Genomic DNA, 22,828 nt, shown 5'->3' with positions numbered 1-22,828 from the left:
CGCTGGCTAAGACAGTATTTATTCCCCATCCCTAATTGTCCTTCAGAAGGTGGTGGTGAGGTGTCTTCTTGAACTGTTGCAGTCCATGTGGTGTAGGTACACCCAATGTGCTAATAGGGAGGGAGTTCCAGAATGTTGCCTTAGCGACAGTGAAGGAACAATGATATATTTCCAAGTCAGGGTGATGAGTGACTTGGACAGGAACTTCCAGGTGGTGAGGTTCCCTTGTATTTGCTGCTCTTGTCCTTCTAGATGGCAGTAGTTGTGTGTTTGGAAGGTGTTGTCTAAGGAGCCTTGATGAGTTCCTGCGGTGCATCTTGTAGATGATACATTCGGCTGCTACTGTGCGTCAATGGTGGAGGGAGTGAATGTTTGAGGTGGATGGGGTGCTAGTCCAGTGGGCTGCTTTGTCCTGGATTGTGTCAAGCTCCTTGACTATTGTTGGAGCTGCACTCATCCAGACAAGTGGAGAGTATTCCATTACACTCCTGACTTGTGCCATGTAGATGGTGGACAAGCCTTGGGGGGGGTCACAAGGTGAGTTACTCACTGCAGGATTCCTAGCCTCTGACCTTGCAGCCACAGTATTGATATCGCTAGTCCAGTTTAGTTTCTGGTCAATGGTAACCCCCAGGATTTGATAGTAGGGGATTCAGTGATGGTAATGGCCCTGAATGACAAGGGGATAAATCTGTGCCTTTTTAAAAGACAGTTTATCCCGTCCTTCAGAATTGATTTCAATAATTTGTCCAATATCGAGGTCAGACAGGCTGGCCTGTAATTATTCGGTCTATCCCTCACTTCCTTGTTAAGCAAAGGTATGTTACCAGATGTCCAATTCTCCAGCACCTATAATATTCTTTATTAGTGTCACAAGGGCAGCACGGTGGTTAGCATCAATGCTTCACAGCTCCAGGGTCCCAGGTTCGATTCCCGGCTGGGTCACTGTCTGTGTGGAGTCTGCACGTCCTCCCCGTGTGTGCGTGAGTTTCCTCCGGGTGCTCCGGTTTCCTCCCACAGTCCAAAGATGTGCGGGTTAGGTGGATTGGCCAGGCTAAATTGCCCTTAGTGTCCTAAAAAAAAATAATGTTAATGAGGGTTGTTGGGTTACGGGTATAGGGTGGATGCGTGGGCTTGAGTAGGGTGATCATTGCTCGGCACAACATTGAGGGCTGAAGGGCCTGTTCTGTGCTGTACTGTTCTAAGTAAGCTTACATTAACAATGTAAGACTGAAGTTCCAGTGAAAAGCCCCTAGTCGCCACATTCCGCTGCCTGTTCGGGTACACAGAGGGAGAATTCAGAATGTCCAATTCACCTAACAAGCACGTCTTTCGGGACTTGTTGGAGGAAACCGGAGCACCCGGAGGAAACCCACACAGACACGGGGAGAACCTACAGACTCCACACAGACAGTGACCCAAGCCGGAAATCGAATATGGGTCCCTGGTGCTGTGATACCGTGCCGCCCATTAAAGAGTATCCAGTGAAGTTTAAAAAATAATGGTCAGACTTTCTGCAATTTCCTTCCTGGTTTGTATGAACAGCCTGGGGTACATTTTATCCTGTCTTGGTGATTTAACCACTTTCAAGGGGTGCTCATCCCCTTAATACTACCTCTCTCCCTATGTTTATCACCGGTAGCCATGATGTGGAGATGTTGGACTGGGGTGAGCGCAGTAAGATGTCTTACAACACCAGGTTAAAGTCCAACAGATTTGTTTCGAATCACTAGCTTTCGGAGCACTGCTCCTTCCTCAGGTGAATGAATCCAAGGAAGGAGCTGTGCTCCGAAAGCTAGTGATTCGAAACAAACCTGTTGGACTTTAACCAGGTGTTGTAAGACTTCTTACGATGTTTATCACATGCAATATTTCACACTTCTCCTCTTTAACTATTACTCTTTCTTGTTGTTAATTTATTGTTTTTGTATTGGGGGAGGGGTTATTGTTTTTCTCTTTTCATTGTTGGGATAAAATTTGTTGTCGGAAATTTTGAATAAAAATTATTTTTAAAAAACTATGATGTCTGGGAAGATGGCGGAGTAGTGCTTTTGTCACTAGACTCACAATCCAGAGATCCAGGATAATGCTCTGGGGACAAGGGTTCAAATCCCACCACTGCAGGTGGTGAAATTTGAATTCAATGAAAAAAAAATCTGAATGAAAAGATGATTGTCGATTGGTGTAAAAACCCATCTGGGTCACGAATGTCCTTTAGGGAAGGAAATATGCTGTCCTTACCCGGTCTGGCTGACATGTGACTCCAGAAATGCGGGGTTGACTTTTAACTGCCCTGAGGGTGGCATGGTGACATGTGCGGCTCTACCCACAGGGGCAGCACGGTAGCATTGTGGGTAGCACAATTGCTTCACAGCTCCAGGGTCCCAGGTTCGATTCCGGCTTGGGTCACTGTCTGTGCGGAGTCTGCACATCCTCCCCGTGTGTGCGTAGGTTTGGCCATGATAAATTGCCCTTAGTGTCCAAAATTGCCCTTCGTGTTGGGTGGGGTTACTGGGTTATGGGGATAGAGTGGAGGTGTTGACCTTGGGTAGGGTGCTCTTTCCAAGAGCCGGTGCAGACTCGATGGGCCAAATGGCCTCCTTATGCACTGTAAATTCTATGGTAATCTATGGTGGCCCAGTGGGCTTAAGCAGGGGGTTCTTTCAAGGGCTGGTATAGACTCAGTGGACCGAATTGCCTCCTTCTGCACTTTAAATTCTATGATTCTCTGAAATATTCGAGCAAGCCACTCAGTTCAACGGCAATTAGTGTGGCGACGAGGGGATTTTCACTGTAACTTCATTCTTACATTGTTAATGTAAGCTTACTTGTGTGCAATAAATGCTGATCCAGCCAGTGACACCAACGTCCCACGAATGAATTGTTCCCCTCTTTTGTGAAGTATTCAAAGTATTCATTAAGAACCATCACCCCCAAGTTCTTTTCGTTCTCACCTTTGAAAATGTCGTTCTGTGCCTTATTACCAAGCTCAGCACCAAGTTCATTGAAGGTGCTGTGGTGAATGTACATCATGTAATTCACACAGTATAGTATTGCGTTCACACTGTATAGCATTGTGTCCTTGTGGGCTCTATCTGTGAGCCGTTGTGCGGCTCTACCCACAGGGGGAGATGAGGAGCTTGTACAGGGCTCCATCCTCGGCTCCGCCTATGGCCCCTCCCACTACCAGAAGTATAAAGTGCTGCAGCCTTGTGAGTCTGCCCTCAGTTCTTCTGGTCACCAGGCAGGCTCAGTTGTAAGTCTATTAAAACCACAGTTTACTTCCTATTGTGTCTCGAGTAATTTGATGGTCACATCAGGTGCGTAGGTTGCTGATTTCTCCCACACCCCCACTTTGACAACTGCAATGCGGCACGGTGGTGTCAGAAGACTGGTGCCATTCGAGTGTGCCTCCGCCCCACTTCACCTCCATGGGCAATTAAAAATTCTGAAATGAGCTGTTCCACTCAGCAGCACTAACACTTTCACCTTTATAGACACTGAAATTAACCCAAGAAAAAGTATTAAAATTCTCACAGACCCCAGAGATGGGGTTTTAGTATGGGGATCAGTTAAGCTGCTGAATATACTGAAGATCTGGATAGACCAGAATCTCTGCATCAGTCAGCTAAGGGTCACTTGAGAGAGGAGGAGGTATCCATGGCAACACAACAGTGCGACTTAGGTGTCCTCTGACAGGGCAACACTGAGTGAGAGGCATGCTGGAATCAATACCTGTGGGAGACAATTCAACCAGGATGGCACGGTGGTTAGCACTGCTGCCTCACAGTGCCAGGGACCCAGGTTCAATTCTGGCCAAGCGTGGCTGTCTGTGTGGCATTTGTACATTCTGCCTTTGTTTGCGTGGGTTTTCTCTGGATTCCTCCAACAGTCCAAAGATGTACAGGTTAGGTGAATTGGCTAAGCTAAATTGCCCCTTAGTGCCCAGGGATGTTCAGATTAGGTGGGGTTACGGGGATAGGGCGGGGGAGTGGGCCTAGGTGATGTAATCATATTAGATGGCCACCTGCAAAAGACCATGGGAACTATGGCCAACCCAGGACTCAGACACACTCAGAGTCTGTGAGTGTATTTGCAACCCAGATAGCTAGATGCAATCAAAACCCCTGCTCGTTTGCATTCTAATGGCCCATTTCCCCAGAACAACAGGACTGTACTCAGGTAACCGATACAGATGCAGACTAACCGGCGCCACTCCCTTTGCTAAGAAAGCCCAAACAGCCAAGGTCAATGACCGCTCAGCACACGCCCAGCCATCAAGGCTGGGATGGCTGGGATGGCTTTATTGGCCAAAATAGAATGCAGTGATCAAAGCCTGTCGAATTATTGGGTCCAAAGCTAAGGACCGCCCCAAAGAGCGTGAAATCCCAGAGGGATAAAAAGAGAGACAGCCATGTGTTCGGTCTCTCTTGGCCCCGGCCTACGCTTAAAACCAAGTGTAGAACTGTCAAAACAAGCTCCAAGACCTAGCTTGGCTGGTGGTGAGAAGGGCCCTCCCTGTCAGATTCTTCATGTACACCCGAAGGTTCAGTGCCGTCGCACGCTGCCCTCGGAGTGGCTGTGGGGGAAATGAGACGGTCACCCACCTCCTTGTGGAATATGCCTTTGCAAAGAAGGTCTAGAGAGAGATGCAGTGGTATCTGTCAAGGTTCATCCCGAGCAGCTCTGTGCCACAGGACTCTGTGCTCTATGGACTGTTTCCAGGGACACACACCGAGACAAACATCAACTGCTGCTGGAAGGTCATCAACTCGGTGAAATACGCTCTTTGGTCTGCCCGAAACTTGCTGATCTTCCCGTGCAACGAATTGTCGTTGACCGAGTGTTGCAGACTGGCACATTCCAAGGTCCAGGACTACGTGCTGAGGGACGCACTCAAGCTTGGGGCAGCTGCTGCCATTGTGTAGACCACTATGTAGGGTCTTACCAGCAAATGTACACCGAGGGGTGGGTAACAGTGTAAAACCCCTCGGTCTGGGTCATTAACACTCCAATGTACAAAAATATTGAAAGAAGCATGACGATGTAAATACTAACAGGGAAGCGTGTGGAATGTCATCCCAATTGAATGGAAGAAAGTCAAGTGAATATGTACCTTTGATGGAAATGTACAGTTACAACAACTCGAAATGTTCTGTAATGTTTATTAGAGATTTTATGAATAAAGTATATTTTTTGAAAAAAAAAATTACGACCCAGAAGACAAGTTCAAGACCAACGATCGCTACTAGATGGATGAGCCCAGCAGAAACAAAGTTACCCAGCCACGCAAGATCCGAACAAAGGCCTTGCTCATCTGCATAGAGGTGGTTGCCCTGAAGTTAAGTTTTGGTTATTGTAGTTGTTAGGTGTAGTTTAACTTGTAGTGTTTTATGTTGCATGTCGAAGTAATCCTTGTGTGTAAATAAACTATCATTGAACTTGAACTCACTAACTGGTTGTTTGGTCTTTGATCAATATCCGGTAAAGCCTTGTGGTGGTATCATTTGATACCTGGCGACTCTGAAAAGCGATATTATCATTAATAACTGCCATATCTAGTTAATTTGGCAACATTATTGGTGACTTCGGTGGGATAGTATTCCACTCATTAAAAAGAGCAACATTTTTGGCATCTCCGGTGCTGATTGGCAACAGTAGGGTGCTCTTTTGGCGGGCCAGTACAGTCTTGATGGGCTGAATGGCCTCTTCCTGCACTGTAGGGATTTTGTGAGAGAAACTTTACATATTAGACTCCATGGAATCCCTGCAGTGTAGAAGCAGGCCATCCTAACAGAACACTCCTGAGCCCAAAATACAGGAAGCCTCCTCACCTGAAGGAGACAGGTCTTCGAGGAGCTGCCTTGTCACCAAGCCAAGAGATTTTCCTGTGGATGAGAAGCTTCCTTCAAACCCTGACTCTACTTGCTTACCTGTTCCGCCAGCATAGCTGCCCCACATCTCTCCATTTGCCACACCTCACCCGTGATGGCCAATTCCCCAAGGTCAGCACTCATCCATTTATGGTTTGCATGATAGAAACACATGAAAGCAGCCATCATTTTAACTGATTTTTTTTATTTTGTCATTTATAATAGAAATCAATCAGGAAGATCAAAATTTGTGGGAGGTCATAAAAATATATAAACCTGACAGTCCAGAAATCGAGCAACAATGAACAGTTATGGTGGACATCCACTGGGAATAGTTCGCGACCAAATCTCACCCCCTCTGTAACCTGGAATTTGAACTAGACTTTGGCACAATAATGTTGACTTGCCAGAAAATCACAGAGAAGGAGGCCATTCAGCCCATTGCACCTGTGCCAACATTTTGAGCACAACTATCCAATCAGGTTCCCCCCCCCCCCCCCGCTCTTTCCTCATCATTCTGCTCAGTTTTCTTTTCACCAATTTCTCCAATTCACTTTTGAAAGTACCCAAATCTGATTCTGCTGCTATTTTAGATAGTGTGTTCCAGCTCACAAACTGCCGTGTAAAACACTGCTCCTCTCCCACAGTTGCCAATTACCTTAAATCTGTGTTGTCCAGTTACCAAACTTCCTGCTAGTGAAACAGCTTCCATTATTTATACCATCAAAACCTCTCACGATTTGGAATGACACGATTAAATCTCCCTCTTAACCCTCTCTGCTCTATGGAGAACACTCTAGACTCTCCACATTAACTGGACTCCTTCATACTTGGCATCTTCCCAGCAAATCTCCTTTCCTGTCCGAATCTGCTCCAGCAAATTACGGGTCACAGGAGCAGTTGGAGACCATTAGGCCCCTCAAGCCTGTTCCATAGGAACAGGAGGAGATCATTAGGCCTTTCCAACCTGTGTCACAGGAAGAGGAGACCACCATTTGGCCCCTCAAGCCTGTTACACAGGAGCAGGAGGAGGCCATTCAGCCCCTTGAACCTGTCACACAGGAACAGGAAGGAAAACATTCGACTTGAAACATTCTTTCTATTGCCTTCACAGATGTTGTCAGACTTACTGAATACTTCTCGCACTGTTTGTATTTTAAAAATCTGTTGATGTCAGTGTTTGAAACTTCGGATGCTGCCAGAATTCACAGCCTTTTGGAGGACCCAAACCCAGATTAGCACTAACCTTCAGGTGAAAATTTCTCAATAATGCTCCCGACTAGATTGCTCTAATTTAGAATTGTGCGTTGAATGCTGATTGGAACTCCTACTATTTTCAATTCTGTGCGACACATAAATCATACCTTTCCCTGACGCAGTGAAAATATTCAGTAAATATGTTCGCACATGTGGATGGTGCAGTTGGTATTAGGGGCCATTTCGGAATGTGGAATGGTATATATTAATTGCCAAAGGTAGAGCAATTGTTCACAAATGGGAACAGAGTACAAATTCCAGATTTGAATCTGAGACCTTGCTCTGAGAGTGAGGTTAACATCAGAGGAAGTGGCCATTTGGTACCCTCACTATTTCCCAGCATTCCTTATGGTTTTGTGTTACAGATTCCATGGCATTGTGACAAGCGCCTAAACCAATGAGAATCTCCCATTGTTAACAGTCCACCGAAAGTGCCCTGGGCCGAAGGGGAATCTATAATGCAACATTTCCGACTCTGATGGATGGTTCGGCATGAATGAGCGGCACAATTTCCTCTCATGTTGTTGTGCTGGTTGTCAGTTGCCTGGGTTACCAGTTGCCCTCTCGCATGGCCTGTCACACCTTCCGTGACATTCACTGATTGACGTCTTGTTGTCCATTAACACTGTGTTAAGGTGTTACCTGGAGTGTGTCCACAAAGAAATGAGTTCCTCTTCCAAGTGAAGTTCTCTGGCTAAGGCACTGGCTTTATCATGATGTGTGATATCAGACATAATCTATGGTGCTGATGAAAATCCATTTACCATGGCTGATTTGTTGAACACTAAGAGCAGTGCAGACTGAGGAATAGGGGGAACATGATGAAGGGAGTCTCCTCCAACCTCGGCGTTCACTGTCTCCTGTGTCACAGCCAGGACGCTGGCTGCCTCATTTGTGATGCATGTCCTCCATGGTCACTCGTCCCCAGCTACCAATGATGAATGTTTCGATGTCACATTCGTTCTCACCCCGAGCTATCTTGAAGTAACCATTCTCACCCCAGCCCCTCCCCCAGGAGTTAGCAGCAATCTGGAACAGAAAGAAAGAGGGAGAGATTAGGGAAGAAGGAAAGTACTGCTAATTGTAGGGTGCTCTACAAGGGCCAGTGCAGAGACCCGGTGGGACGGATGGCTTCTTTCTGCACTGTACATTATATGACTTTATGATTCCAGTAAGAAGTCTTACAACACCAAGTGAATCGGAGGAAGGAGCAGTGCTCCGAAAGCTAGTGTTTGAAACAAACATGTTGGACTTTAACCTGGTGTTGTAAGACTTCTCCACATCTATGATTCTATGTTGCTCAGATTCTCAGCAGCACCAAGCCATAGATATCAGAGAAAAGTTACAGCACAGAAGGAGACCATTCAGCCCACCTTGTCCATGCCAGTCCGATGGTGTCCGAAAGGTGCCCTTTCTAATCCCACCTTCCTGCACCCTTAGCCCTGTATCTTACATTACTTAAGGTGCAGATCCAGGTACTTTTTCAAAGAGTTAATGGTCTCTGTCTCCACCACCAACTCGGGCAGCAAATTCCAGGATGTTGCCTGGTCTGTAGTGTGTTAGCTATGTGGAGAGGCTGAATAGACTCGGACTGTTTTCATTAGAAAGATGGAGGTTGAGGGGTGCTGATATAGGCCTGCAAGTTTATGAGGGGCATGGATAGAGTGGATGGGGCAGCACGGTGGTGCAGTGGTTAGCACTGGGACTGCGGCGCTGAGGACCCGGGTTTGAATCCCGTCCCGAGGTCACTGTCCATGTGGAGTTTGCACATTCTGCCCATGTCTGCGTGGGTTTTACCCCCACAACCCAAGGATGTGCTTGTTAGGTGGATTGGCCATGCTAAATTGCCCATCAATTGGAAAAGAAAAATAATTGGAAAAGAAAAATAATTGGCTACTCTAAAATTTTAAAAAAATGGATAGAGTGGATGGACAAGCACTCTTTGCCAGAGTGGAGGGGTCAATCACTAGGGGGCATAGGTTTAAGGTCTGTGGGGCAAAGATTAGAGGAGATGTGCGAGGCAGGTTATTTTACGCAGAGGGTGGTGAGTCTGGAATGTGTTGTCAGGGGAGGGTGTGGAAGCAGATACATTAACGGCGTTCAAAAGGCACCTTGACAAACACATGGATAGGATGGGTACAGAGGGATGCAGCACAAGGAAGTGCTGAGGGTTTCGGCAAAGGTTGGTATCATGACCGGCACAGGCTTGGAGGGCCGAAGGGCCTGTTCCTGTGCTGTATTGTTTTTGTGTACTCCCTATAACTGTTTGACCTCCCCAAATGCATGACCTCATGCTTCTTTGTATTAAATTCCATCTACCACTGTATTGCCCACTCCACCAATCCATCAACATTATTCTGGAGATTATAGCTATCCTCTACACTGTCCATCACTTGGCCAATCTTTGTGTTGTCCACATGTTTCCAATCTCACTGTGGGCACCCCCAGGCCATCGGGAAATCTGCAGGCTTGAGTGCACTGCCAGCGAAGAGCAGGATCCCGCCCTTATAGAAACATTTAAAATTATGAAGGGAATAGATAGGATAGATGCGGGCAGGTTGTTTCCACTGGCGGGTGACAGCAGAACTAGGGGGCATAGCCTCAAAATAAGGGGAAGTAGATTTAGGACTGAGTTTAGGAGGAACTTCTTCACCCAAAGGGTTGTGAATCTATGGAATTCCTTGCCCAGTGAAGCAGTTGAGGCTCCTTCATTACATGTTTTTAAGGTAAAGATAGATAGTTTTTTGAAGAATAAAGGGATTAAGGGTTATGGTGTTCGGGCCGGAAAGTGGAGCTGAGTCCACAAAAGATCAGCCATGATCTAATTGAATGGCGGAGCAGGCTCGAGGGGCCAGATGGCCTACTCCTGCTCCTAGTTCTTATGTTCTTATGTTCTTGGAGCTTGTTGGGATAATGAAAAAATACTGTGCATTTAACACTGCTATACCTGTCCTGGGAGTGTTTGATGGGGACAGTGTAGAGGGAGCTTTACTCTGTATCTAACCCTGTGCTATACCTGTCCTGGGAGTGTTTGATGGGGACAGTGTAGAGGGAGCTTTACTCTGTATCTAGCCCCGTGCTGCACCTGTCCTGGGAGTGTTTGATGGGGACAGTGCAGAGGGACCTTTACTCTGTATCTAACCCCGTGCTGTCCCTGTCCTGGGAGTGTTTGATGGGGGCAGTGTAGAGGGAGCTTTACTCTGTATCTAACCCCATGCTGTACCTGTTCAGGGAGTGTTTGATGGGGACAGTGTAGAGGGAGCTTTACTCTGTATCTAACCCCGTGCTGTACCTGTCCTGGGAGTGTTTGATGGGGACAGTGTAGTGGGAGCTTTACTCTGTATCTAACCCCGTGCTGTACCTGTTCAGGGAGTGTTTGATGGGGACTGTGTAGAGGGAGCTTTACTCTGTATCTAACCCCATGCTGTACCTGTCCTGGGAGTGTTTGATGGGGACAGTGTAGAGGGAGCTTTACTCTGTATCTAACCCCGTGCTGTACCTGTTCAGGGAGTGTTTGATGGGGACAGTGTAGAGGGAGCTTTACTCTGTATCTAACCCTGTGCTGTACCTGTCCTGGGAGTGTTTGATGGGGACAGTGTAGGGGGAGCTTTACTCTGGATCTAACCCTGTGCTGTACCTGTTCAGGGAGTGTTTGATGGGGACAGTGTAGAGGGAGCTTTACTCTGTATCTAACCCCATGCTGTACCTGTCCTGGGAGTGTTTGATGGGGACGGTGTAGAGGGAGCTTTACTCTGTATGTAACCCTGTGCTGTACCTGTCCTGGGAGTGTTTGATGGGGACAGTGTAGAGGGAGCTTTACTCTGTATGTAACCCCGTGCTGTACCTGTCCTGGGAGTGTTTCATGGGGACAGTGTAGAGGGAGCTTTACTCTGTATCTAACCCTGTGCTGTACCTGTCCTGGGAGTGTTTGATGGGGACAGTGTAGAGGGAGCTTTACTCTGTATCTAACCCCGTGCTGTATCTGTCCTGGGAGTGTTTGATGGGAGGTAGGTGTGCGTGGTGTTTACATACCCAGTACTTGCGGATTTGTCCATCATATGGTTGGTCTTCACCCCACCTACAAAGAATAAAACAATCATTGGTCTTTTCATTCCTGAGTTATTAGTCAGAAACAATATTCCTTTCAAATGCTAACTGCCTCTGGAACATTGCAGATCAGAAAAACTGCAGCTGTGTGGAGAGCTGTGTTTGTGTTTTCCTTGTTTGGTGACAGCTTGGGAGGGGGGGCTTGTGGCTCCATTGTGGTGGTCACCACTGATTGCATAATAGTTGTTATTAGAGGTAATACGGTAAGGCTCCTGTACTACAGGTACGGGGGTAGATCCCTGCCTGCTGGCTCCGCCCAGTAGGCGGAGTATAAATATGTGTGCTCTCCGACCTGCAGCCATTTCAGCAGCAGCTGCAGGAGGCCACACATCTCTGCTTAATAAAACCTGGATTACCCTCTACTCTCATCTCATCGTAATTAATAGTGCATCAATTTATTAAGCAGAGTTATTACAGCGATGGAACTACGCATCAAGCCAGATCGCCTACAGTTGCACCCTCAAACAGCCAACGCCACGTCGGCCTTCGACCACTGGCTTCGAAAGCTACCTCAGATCAGCGACTGAATAGCGCTAGGACGCACAGAAGCTTCAGATCCTGTACTCATGGGTGAGCTCCGAGATTTTTCCCCTTAACCGGGATGCGGCCACTTACCCTGAAGCAATGGAGCTTCTGAAAGGACACTATATCCGGCCGATCAACAAACTCTACGCCAGGCACCTCCTGTCCTCGAGCCAGCAACTCCCTGGTGAGTCATTAGACAATTTCTGGTGTGCCCTGCGCATCCTGGCGAGGAACTGTGATTGCCAGGCAGTTTTGGCTGTGGAACATACAGGCACAAACACTCCCTCTTAATCAGGGACACTTTTATTACGGGCATGGAGTTGGCGGGCATCTGCCAGCGCCTATTAGAAGGGGGTACGCTCGACCTCGCGGCGACCAGGCAACTCGCTAACGGTAGCCTCCCGTAACGTACAGTCGTACACCCCCGACCGCACGACATACGCCCCCGCACGGTGCCCTACATGGATATCGTGGGCCCCACCAGCGGCCGCCCTCAGCCAACACCAAACCTGCGCCGCGCGGCAGCCAGCCAACCCCGGGGGGGCCCAAATGCTATTTCTGTGGGCAGACAAAGCACCCCCGACAGCGCTGCCCGGCGAGGAGTGCAATCTGCAAGACCTGCGGAAAGAAGGGACATTTCGCTGCTGTGTGCCAGGCCCGGTCAATCGTTCCTGTATATAGGCCCAGTGTTCCTGCAACCCCCACGTGCGACCCATGGCGCCGCCATTTCCGTCCCCGCAGACCACGTGCGGCCCGTAGGTGCCGCCATCTTCCTCCCAGTAGACCACGTGCGGCCCGTGGGCACTGCCATCTTTAACACCATCCATGTGCGCCCCGTGGGCACCGCCATCTTCGGCGCCATTTTGGATGACGCCTCAGGACCCCTGCTCGTCGGGGACTTCATCTGGCCGTTCATCACCTGCCACCGCCGCCAACCAGCCCAGGGCCTACCAACACCAGCCGCAGCTCACCATCACGCTCAACCAGTCCTGGCCGCACAACCTCGCAACCGCGACGACAATGATGAAAGTCGATGGGTAAAAGGCATCCTACCTTCTTGACTCCGGGAGCAGGGAAAGCTTCATCCACCCCTCTATGGTAAGGCGCTGCTCCCTCGCGGTACACCCCGTTACCCAGAAAATCTCCCTGGCCTCCGGATCCCATTCCGTGGAAATCCGGGGGTACTGCATCGCCACCCTCACCGTCCAGGGCGTAGAGTTCAGCAACTTCCGGCTTTACGTCATCCCCAACCTCTGCGCTGCACTGTTACCCTGACTTCCAGTGCAACCTCCAAAGTTTAACTCTAAAATTCAGCGGACCCCTACCACCCCTCACCGTATGCGGCCTCACGACCCTTAATGTTGACCCACCTTCCCTGTTTGCAAACCTCACCCCGGATTGCAAACCCGTCGCCACCAGGAGCAGACGGTACAGCGACTAGGACAGGACCTTCATCAGGTCGGAGGTCCAGCAGCTGCTGCGGGAAGGCATCATCGAGGCCAGCAACAGCCCCTGGAGAGCCCAAGTGGTAGAGGTAAAGACTGGGGAGAAACAGAGGATGGTTATTGACTACAGTCAGACCATCAATCGGTACACGCAGCTCGACGCTTACCCCCTCCCACGCGTATCTGATATGGTCAATCAGATTGCACAGTACCGGGTCTTTTCCACAGTGGACCTGAAATCTGCCTACCACCAGCTCCCCATCCGTAAGGCGGACCGCCCATACACTGTGTTCGAAGCAGATGGCCGCCTCTATCATTTACTTAAGAGTGTGATACAGGCTGGTAGGCTGGAGGAGGTGGATGTTCTTAGGAAGGATGTATTCGCAATTTTGAAAAACCTGAGGGTCGACAAGTCCCCTGGGCCAGATGGGATATATCCTAGGATTCTTTGGGAGGCAAGGGATGAGATTGCAGAGCCTTTGGCTTTGATCTTTGGGTTCTCACTGTCCACGGGGATAGTGCCAGAGGACTGGAGAGTGGTGAATGTTGTTCCTCTGTTCAAGAACGGGAATAGGAATGATCCTGGTAATTTATAGGCCGGTTAGTCTTACTTCGTTGGTCGGTAAGTTTATGGAAAAGGTCCTGAAGGATAGGATTTATGCCCATTTGGAAAGATGCAACTTAATCAGAGATAGTCAACACGGATTTGTGAAGTGTAAGTCTTGACTCACAAATTTGATTGAATTCTTTGAGGAGGTAACTAATTGTGTAGATGAAGGTAGAGCAGTTGATGTCGTATACATGGATTTTAGTAAGGCATTTGATAAGGTTCCCCGTGGTCGGCTTATTAAGAAAGGAGGTGTGGGATAGAGGGAAATTTGACCAATTGGATAAGTAACTGGCTATCACATAGAAGACAGAGGGTGGTGGTGGATGGAAAATTTTCAGACTGGAGACCAGTTACCAGCGGTGTACCACAGGGATCAGTGCTGGGTACTCTGCTATTTGTGATTTTTATCAATGACTTGGAGGAGGGGGCTGAGGGGTGGGTCAGTAAATTTGCTGATGACACAAAGATTGGTGGAGTGGTGGATGAAGTGGAGGGCTGTTGTAGGCTGAAAAGAGACAATGATAGGATGCAGAGCTGGGCCGTAAAATGGCAGAGCCAGCCTGTTACCCGTTGATGAACTCATGTTCGACAACTCGCAAAGGGGCAAAATTAAAAACGACAAAATTCTGAGGTGGAGGATCGAACTCTCCAACTACAATTACGATATCAAATATCGACCCGGGAAGCTCAACGAGCCTCCGGATGCCCTATCCCGCGGGACATGCACCAGCGTGCAGATCGACCGATTAAAAGTCATCCACAATGACCTCTGCCACCCGGGGGTCACCCGGCTCGCCCACTACATCAGGGCCCGAAACCTGTCTTTCTCCAACGAGGAGGTAAAAGCGGTCACCAGGGACTGCCCGATCTGTGCGGAGTGCAAACCGCACTTCTATAGACCAGGCAGGGCCCACCTGGTCAAGGCTTCTAGGCCCTTTGAACGCCTCGCGATTGATTTCAAAGGGCCACTCCCCTCAACTAACAAGAACGTTTACTTTTTAAACGTTGTAGACGAGTTCTCCCATTTCCCATTCGCTATCCCGTGCCCCGACATGACCTCCTACACAGTCATTAGGGCCCTGCATAGCATCTTCACCCTGTTTGGTTTCCCCAGCTACGTACACAGCGACCGGGGTTCGTCCTTCATGAGTGACGAGCTGCGTCAGTACCTGCTCAACAAGGGCATTGCCTCGAGCAGGACTACCAGCTACAACCCCAGGGGGAACGGGCAGGTGGAAAGGCTTCACAGCTCCAGGGTCCCAGGTTCGATTCCCGGCTGGGTCACTGTCTGTGTGGAGTCTGCACGTCCTCCCCGTGTGTGCGTGGGTTTCCTCCGGGTGCTCCGGTTTCCTCCCACAGTCCAAAGATGTGCGGGTTAGGTGGATTGGCCATGCTAAATTGCCCGTAGTGTAAGGTTAATGGGGGGATTGTTGGGTTACGGGTATACAGGTTACGTGGGTTTAGGTAGGGTGATCATTGCTCGGCACAACATTGAGGGCCGAAGGGCCTGTTCTGTGCTGTACTGTTCTATGTTCTATGTTCTAACGCGACGGTCTGGAAGACCGTCCTACAGACCCTCCGGTCTAGAAAGCTCCAAGTCTCCCAGTGGCAGGAAGTCCTCCCAGACGCGCTCCACGCTATTAGGTCCCTTTTGTGCACGGCGACCAACCAGACCCCTCACGAGAGACTCTTCATTTTTTCCAGGGGCACTTCCGGCATGGCTGAAGACGCCGGGCCCCGTACTTCTGAGGAAACACGTCAGGGCGCACAAAACCGACCCCCTTGTTGAGAAGGTACGCCTGCTCCACTCCAACTCCCAGTACGCATTCGTCGAGGTCCCTGACAGCCGTCAGGACACAGTATCCCTCCGGGATCTGGCACCCGCCGGATCCAGCGCCCCCTCTACCCCCACAGAAGGACCTCTCACCCTACGCCCCATGCTGCCGCCCCCTCACGCTCCCGAGCCCACAAGCTCGCTCCACCAGTTCCGCGCCCCCACGCCGGCCAGCCCCCAGCGCCCCCAGTCCCCGGTCAAACCAGGAGAGTATGAAGCTCGGATACAACCCTCCCTGGAGTCCGCCATCGTACCCCAGCACACAACACCCATCCAGCCACCGCAAGAGGCTGCAACCCCGGTGGTCCGCAGATCACAGCGGACAATTCGACCACCGGACAGACTGACGTTGTAGGCCACCACCCCCGCCGGACTTGATTTTTTTTGCAGGGGGTGAATGTAATATAGATATGTATATATGGTAATTCACACAGATTATGCATAGGTGTGGAGGTTTCAGGGTAGTTGTCATGGGTGACTTTAACTTTCCCAATATTGATTGGAACCTCTATAGTTCGAACAGTTCGGATGGAGCGGTTTTGTACAGTGTGTGCAGGAGGGTTTCCTGACACAATATGTGGCTAGGCCGACAAGACAGTGTGAAGGATAATATATACATATCTATATTACATTCACCACACCATGGTTCCCGCACACGGCCATTTCCTCCCTGCCTGACAGGGACATACCTATCAAGCACACGCTGTATTTGTTCCTTGAACAAGCTCCACTTTTCATTTGTGCCTTTCCCTGACAGTTTCTGTTCCCATCTTATGCTCCCTAATTCTTGCCTAACCGCATCATAATACCCTCCCCCAATTATAAACCTTGCCCTGCCGTATGGCCCTATCCCTCTCCATTGCAATAGTGAAAGACACCGAATTGTGATCACTATCTCCAAAGTGCTCTCCAACAAACAAATCTAACAATTGGCCCAGTTCATTACCCAGTACCAAATCCAATGTGGCCCCACCTCTTGTCGGCCTATCCACATATTGTGTCAGGAAACCCTCCTGCACACACTGTACAAAAACTGCCCCATCTGAACTGTTCGACCTATAGAGGTTCCAATCAATATTTGGAAAGTTAAAGTCACCCATGACAACTACCCTGAGACCTCCACACCTATCCATAATCTGTTTTGCAATTTCTTTCTCCACATCTCTATTACTATTTGGGGGCCTATAGAAAACTCCTAACAACGTGACCGCTCTTTTTCTATTTCTAACTTCAGCCTATATTACCTCAGTCGGCAGATCCCCTTTGAACTGCCTTTCTGCAGCCGTTAAACTATCTTGATTAACAATGCTACTCCTCCACCTCTTTTACCACCTTTCCTATTCTTACTGAAACATCTATACCCCGGAACTTCCAACAACCATTCCTGTACCTGTTCTAACCATGTCTCCGTAATGGCCACAACATCGTAGTCCCAAGTACCAATCCACGCTCCAAGTTCACCTACCTTATTCTGGATGCTCCTTGCATTGAAGTAGACACACTTCAACCCACCTTCCTGTCTGCCGGTACACTCCTGCGACCTTGGTACCCTCCTCAGCACCTCACTACTCTCAACACCGGCTTCTGGCCTACAGCTCGTTTTCCCAGTCCCCTGACAAATTAGTTTAAACCCCCCAAAGAGCTGTCGCAAATTTCCATCCCAGGATATTGGTGCCCCTCTGGTTCAGGTGCAAACCGTCCTGTCTGTACAGGTCCCACCTTCCCCAGAATATGCTACAATTATCCACGTACCTGAAACCCTCCCTCCTACACCATCCTGCGGCCAGGTGTTTATCTGCACTCTCTCCCTGTTCCTCACCTCACTAGCACGTGGCACCGGCACCAAACCAGAGATGACAACATGGTTTGTCCTGGCTCTCAGCTTCCACCCTAGCTCCCTAAATTCCTGTTTTAAATCCCCGTCCCTTCTCTTACCTATGTCGTTGGTACCAATGTGGACCATGACTTGTGACTGTTTCCCCTCCCACTTAAGGATTCTGAAAACACGGTCCGAGACGTCATGGACCCTGGCACCCGGGAGGCAACATACCATCCACAAGTCTCTTTCGCTGCCACAGAACCGTCTATCTGTCCTTCTAACTATCGAGTCCCCAATAACTATTCCTCTCCTCTCTCCCTCCTTCCCTTCTGAGCCACAGGGACGGACTCAGTGCTGGAGATCCGTTCACCGTGGCTTACCCCTGGTTGTTCGTACCCCTCAACAGTATCCAAAGCGGTATACTTGTTACTGAGGGGAACGACCACAGAGGATCCCTGCACTGACTGCTTCCTCCCAGCCCCTCTCACCGTCACCCATCTATCTTGATTCTTCGGAGTAACTACATCCCTGAAGCTACTATCTGTGACCATCTCTGCCTCCCGAATGATCCGAATTTCATCCAGCTCCAGCTCCAGTTCCCTAATGTGGTTTCTGAGGAGCTGGAGATGGGTGCACTTCCCACAGATGAAATCAGCAGGGACACTGACGGCGTCCCTCACCTCAAACTTTCTGCAGGAGGAACATTGCACTGCCTTCCCTGCCATTGATCATAATATGGTTGAGTTCAGTCTGCAGTTTGAAAGAGAGAAGGCAAAATTGGATGTAATGGTGTTACAGTTAAATAAAGGTAATTACGAGGGCATGAGAGAGGAACTGGCGAAAATCGACTGGAAGCAGACCCTAGTGGGGAAGACAGCAGAGCAAAAATGGCAGGAGTTTGTATGCATAATTGAGGACACTGTACAGAGGTTCATCCCCAAGAAAAGAAAGATTATCCGGGGAGGGATTAGACAGCCATGGCTGACAAAGGAGGTCAGGAAATGTATCAAAGAAAAAGAGAGATCCTATAAAGTGGCCAAAAGCACTGGGAAATCAGAAGATTGGGAAGGCTACAAAAACAAACAGAGGTTAACAAAGAGACAAATAAGGAAGGAGAGGGTCAAATATGAAGGCAGGCTAGCCAGTAATATAAGAAATGATAGTAAAAGTTTCTTTCAATACATAAGAAACAAACGACAGGCCAAAGTAGACATTGGGCCAATTCAAACTGATTCCGGAAGGCTAGTGATGGGAGACGAGGAAATGGCTGGAGAACTTAATAAGTACTTTGCGTCTGTCTTCACAGTGGAAGACATGAGTAATATCCCAAAAATTATAGAGGGTCAGGGGGCTGAGTTGAGTATGGTTGCCATTACAAAAGAGATGGTGCTAAAAAAGCTAAAAGGTCTTAAAATTGACAAATCTCCTGGCCCCGATGGGCTACACCCTAGAGTTCTGAGGGAGGTGGCTGAAGAAATAGCGGAAGCGTTGGTTGAGATCTTTCAAAAATCACTGGAGTCAGGGAAAGTCCCGAACGATTGGAAGATCGCTGTTGTAACCCCCTTGTTCAAGAAAGGATCAAGACAAAAGACGGAAAATTATAGGCCAATTAGCCTAACCTCAGTTGTTGGTAAAATTCTAGAATCGATCGTTAAGGATGAGATTTCTAAATTCTTGGAAGAGTAGGGTCGGATTAGAACAAGTCAACATGGATTTAGTAAGGGGAGGTCGTGCCTGACGAACCTGTTAGAATTCTTTGAGGAGGTGACAAGTAGGTTAGACCAGGGAAACCCAGTGGATGTGGTCTATCTGGATTTCCAAAAGGCCTTTGATAAGGTGCCACACAGGAGGCTGCTGAGTAAGGTGAGGGCCCATGGTGTTCGAGGTGAGCTACTGGCATGGGTTGAGGATTGGCTGTCTGACAGAAGGCAGAGAGTTGGGATAAAAGGTTCTTTTTCGGAATGGCAGCCGGTGACCAGCGGTGTCCCACAGGGTTCAGTGTTGGGGCCGCAGCTGTTCACCATATATATTAATGATCTGGATGAAGGGACTGGGGGCATTCTAGCAAAGTTTGCCGATGATACAAAGTTAGGTGGTCAGGCAGGTAGTGCTGAGGAAGTGGGGAGGCTGCAGAAGGATCTAGACAGTTTGGGAGAGTGGTGCAGGAAATGGCTGATGCAATTCAACGTGAGAAAATGTGAGGTCTTGCACTTTGGAAAAAAGAATCCAAGCATACACTACATTCTAAACGGCGAGAAAATTCATAATGCCAAAGAACAAAGGGATCTGGGAGTGCTAGTCGAGGATTCCCTAAAGGTAAACATGCAGGTTGAATCTGTGATTAAGAAAGCGAATGCAATGTTGTCATTTATCTCAAGAGGGTTGGAATATAAAAGCAGCGATGTGCTACTGAGCCTTTATAAGGCTCTGGTTAGGCCCCATTTGGAGTACTGTGTCCAGTTGTGGGCCCCACATCTCAGGAAGGACATACTGGCACTGGAGCGTGTCCAGCGGAGATTCACACGGATGATCCCTGGAATGGCGGGTCTAACATATGATGAACGGCTGAGGATCCTGGGATTGTATTCATTGGAGTTTAGAAGGTTAAGGGGAGATCTAATAGAAACTTACAAGATAATACATGGCTTAGAAAGGGTGGACGCAAAGAAACTGTTTCCGTTAGGCGAGGAGACGAGGACCCGTGGGCACAGCCTTAGAATTAGAGGGGGTAAATTCAGAACAGAAATGCGGAGACATTTCTTCAGCCAGAGAGTGGTGGGCCTGTGGAATTCATTGCCGCGGAGTGCAGTGGAGGCCGGGACGCTAAATGGCTTCAAGGCAGAGATAGATAAATTCTTGATGTCGCGAGGAATTAAGGGCTACGGGGAGAATGCTGGTAGGTGGAGTTGAAATGCCCATCAGCCATGATTGAATGGCGGAGTGGACTCGATGGGCCGAATGGCCTTACTTCCACTCCTATGTCTTATGGTCTTATCCCCTGTAGATAAAAAATAGAAAAAGAAAGAAAGAGCTTACCTGATAGTCACTCTACCCCTTAGGTTACAGGAGGTGGAAGGGTGGGGGACACTACAAGTGTAGTGTCTACGGTTTAGGAACTGCCCAACTTAAATACAGGTAAAAATAAAACACTTAACCAGCAACCACTGCGCCCCACACGAGAACAGCAATCAGCTGTTATGGGCCTGCGCAAACAATTGAAATCTTTACTACTTACCCAGCAGTCACTCTGTCCTCACTCCAACCGGATTCAGCTGGAAACTCCCAACAGTAAGCTTTTTAAAAATGTACTCCCTTTCTTAGCAAGGACTCACTCAGCAACCACTGCGCCCCGCACGAAAACACCTCAGGGAAAAGAAAAACTACTTACCTGTCACCAGCCAATCATTTACCTGCAGGCTGTGATGTCACGGTTCAAATTCTTTCTATTTCTACCTGCCCTCGAGTCTCCCTCTTTATCTTTACTCGGCTGGGACTGTCACTTGACAACTGCTCCTCCACAAACCACACGATACGGTGACCGCAATGCACTGATGCAAATTTCCCCCACAACAGCCAATCAGCAGCTCCGCTCTACTGCCCTCTGCAGGATGATAGTATTCACTTGAACACGGAGGGTGTCTTGCTCAGGTACACGTTCTGGGTGCAGTGACCGCAATGCACTGATGCAAATTTTCCCCACGACAGCCAATCAGCAGCTCTGCTCTGTAAGCTAAGAGGGGATGGAGGGGAGGCCAGTTGCATGCTCCTCCTGAAGGATGTGGGTGGTGAGGGATACCGCTGACTATACCTGCGGGAAGTGCAGCCAACTCCTGCTCCTCAGAGACCGCGTCAGGGAACTGGAGCTGGAGCTGGATGAACTTCGGATCATCCGGGAGGCAGAAGGGGTTATCGAGAAGAGTTACAGGGTGGGAGCCACACCCAAGTTACAGGACAAGAGTAGCTGGGTTACAGTCAGGGGGAAGAAAACTAACGGGCAGGCACTGCAGGGATCCCTCGTGGCCGTTTCCCTTCAAAACAAGCATATCGTTTTGGATGCTGTTGGGGGGATGACCTACCAGGGGAAGGCCCTAGCGGCCAGGTCTTTGGCACTGAGTCTGGCTTTGGGGCTCAGAAGGGAATGGGGGAGAATAGAAAAGCAATAGTAATAGGTGACTCAATGGTTCGGAGAATAGATAGGAGATTCTGTGGTCGCAAACGAGACTCCCGGAAGGTATGTTGCCTCCCGGGTGCCAGAGCCTGGGATGTCTTGGATCGTGTCTTCAGGATGCTTTAGGGGGAGGGGGAGCAGTCAGAAGTCATGGTGAACATTGGTACCAATGTGTAGGTAGGAAAAGGGGTGTGGATGTAATAAACAAGTTTAGGGAGTTAGGCTGTGATGTGTTGGGTAAGCTAGGTCTATGTGGACTGTGTTTGATGCAGTGTCGAGAGAGACAGGCTTCCAACACTTGATGAGATGCAACACGATTTTATTTAACATCAAACTATTTTACATGTTCAACTGTGGGTTGACACTATGCTGAGTTGACTGGAGACCTGAGGCTAACCTGACCAGACTATCTGACTACCACATGGTGTTTGTTCTAGTTGTTGCTCACAGGCTCTGACTGTCTCAGAGGCTGCATCCGAAGAGAGCGGGAAAACTAGTGCCCTCTGGCTTTATAGTGGTCGTGTCCTGTCTGGTGATTGGCTGCTGTGTTCTGTGTGCTTACTGGTCATCCTGTGTGTCAATCACTGCCTGTCTGCACTCCATCATATACATAGATGTATATTATGAAAGGCTGGAAGTTAAAAGCCAGGACAGACAGAGTTGTCATCTCTGGTTTGTTGCCGGTGCCACGTGATAGCGAGGCTAGGAATAGGGAGAGAGTGCAGTTGAACACGTGGCTGCAGGAATGGTGCAGGAGGAAGGGTTTCAGGTATTTGGATAATTGGAGCGCATTCTGGGGAAGGTGCGACCTGTACAAGCAGTACGGGTTGCATCTTAACCAGAGGGGCACCAATATCATGGGAGGGAGTTTTTCTAGTACTCTTTGGGAGGGTTTAAACTAATTTGTCAGGGGAATGGGAACCAGACTTGTAGTCCAGTAACTAAGGTAGCCGATGTTCAGGATTCCCGCTCCTAGCCCCGATGGGGGGGGAGAATCGGGTCCCGGGAACGAGCGTGAATCGGGTCCCGGGAACGACTCTCCGCATTTGCGGAGAATCTCGCCCTATGTGTCCTTGATGTATGCCCTTGTTAGGCAGGGAAGAGATATTCGAGTGAGGGAACCATGGTTGACAAGAGAGGTTGAATGTCTTGTTAAGAGGAAGAAGGATACTTATGTAAGGCTGAGGAAA

The 22,828-nt window shown here is 49.0% G+C and overlaps 1 protein-coding gene across 1 annotated transcript in view; it reads right to left on the bottom strand.

Annotated features, from left to right (window-relative positions):
- Nucleotides 1–6,058: 6,058 nt before the first annotated feature.
- Nucleotides 6,059–22,828, bottom strand: part of tinagl1 (tubulointerstitial nephritis antigen-like 1) — a 212,999-nt gene continuing 196,229 nt past the window's right edge. Inside the window, exons 11-12 of the mRNA XM_038802144.1 lie at nucleotides 11,163–11,208; nucleotides 6,059–8,159 (exon numbers count right to left, since the gene is read on the bottom strand). Coding sequence (XP_038658072.1) covers nucleotides 8,019–8,159; nucleotides 11,163–11,208 — 187 coding nt within the window. The 3' untranslated portion in view covers nucleotides 6,059–8,018. The remainder of the gene's footprint in view (nucleotides 8,160–11,162; nucleotides 11,209–22,828) is intronic.

Source organism: Scyliorhinus canicula, chromosome 1 (assembly GCF_902713615.1).
Source record: "Scyliorhinus canicula chromosome 1, sScyCan1.1, whole genome shotgun sequence".
NCBI lineage: Eukaryota > Metazoa > Chordata > Chondrichthyes > Carcharhiniformes > Scyliorhinidae > Scyliorhinus > Scyliorhinus canicula.
Note: the sequence above shows the minus strand (reverse complement) of the source record. Positions and strands in the feature narration are given on the sequence as shown.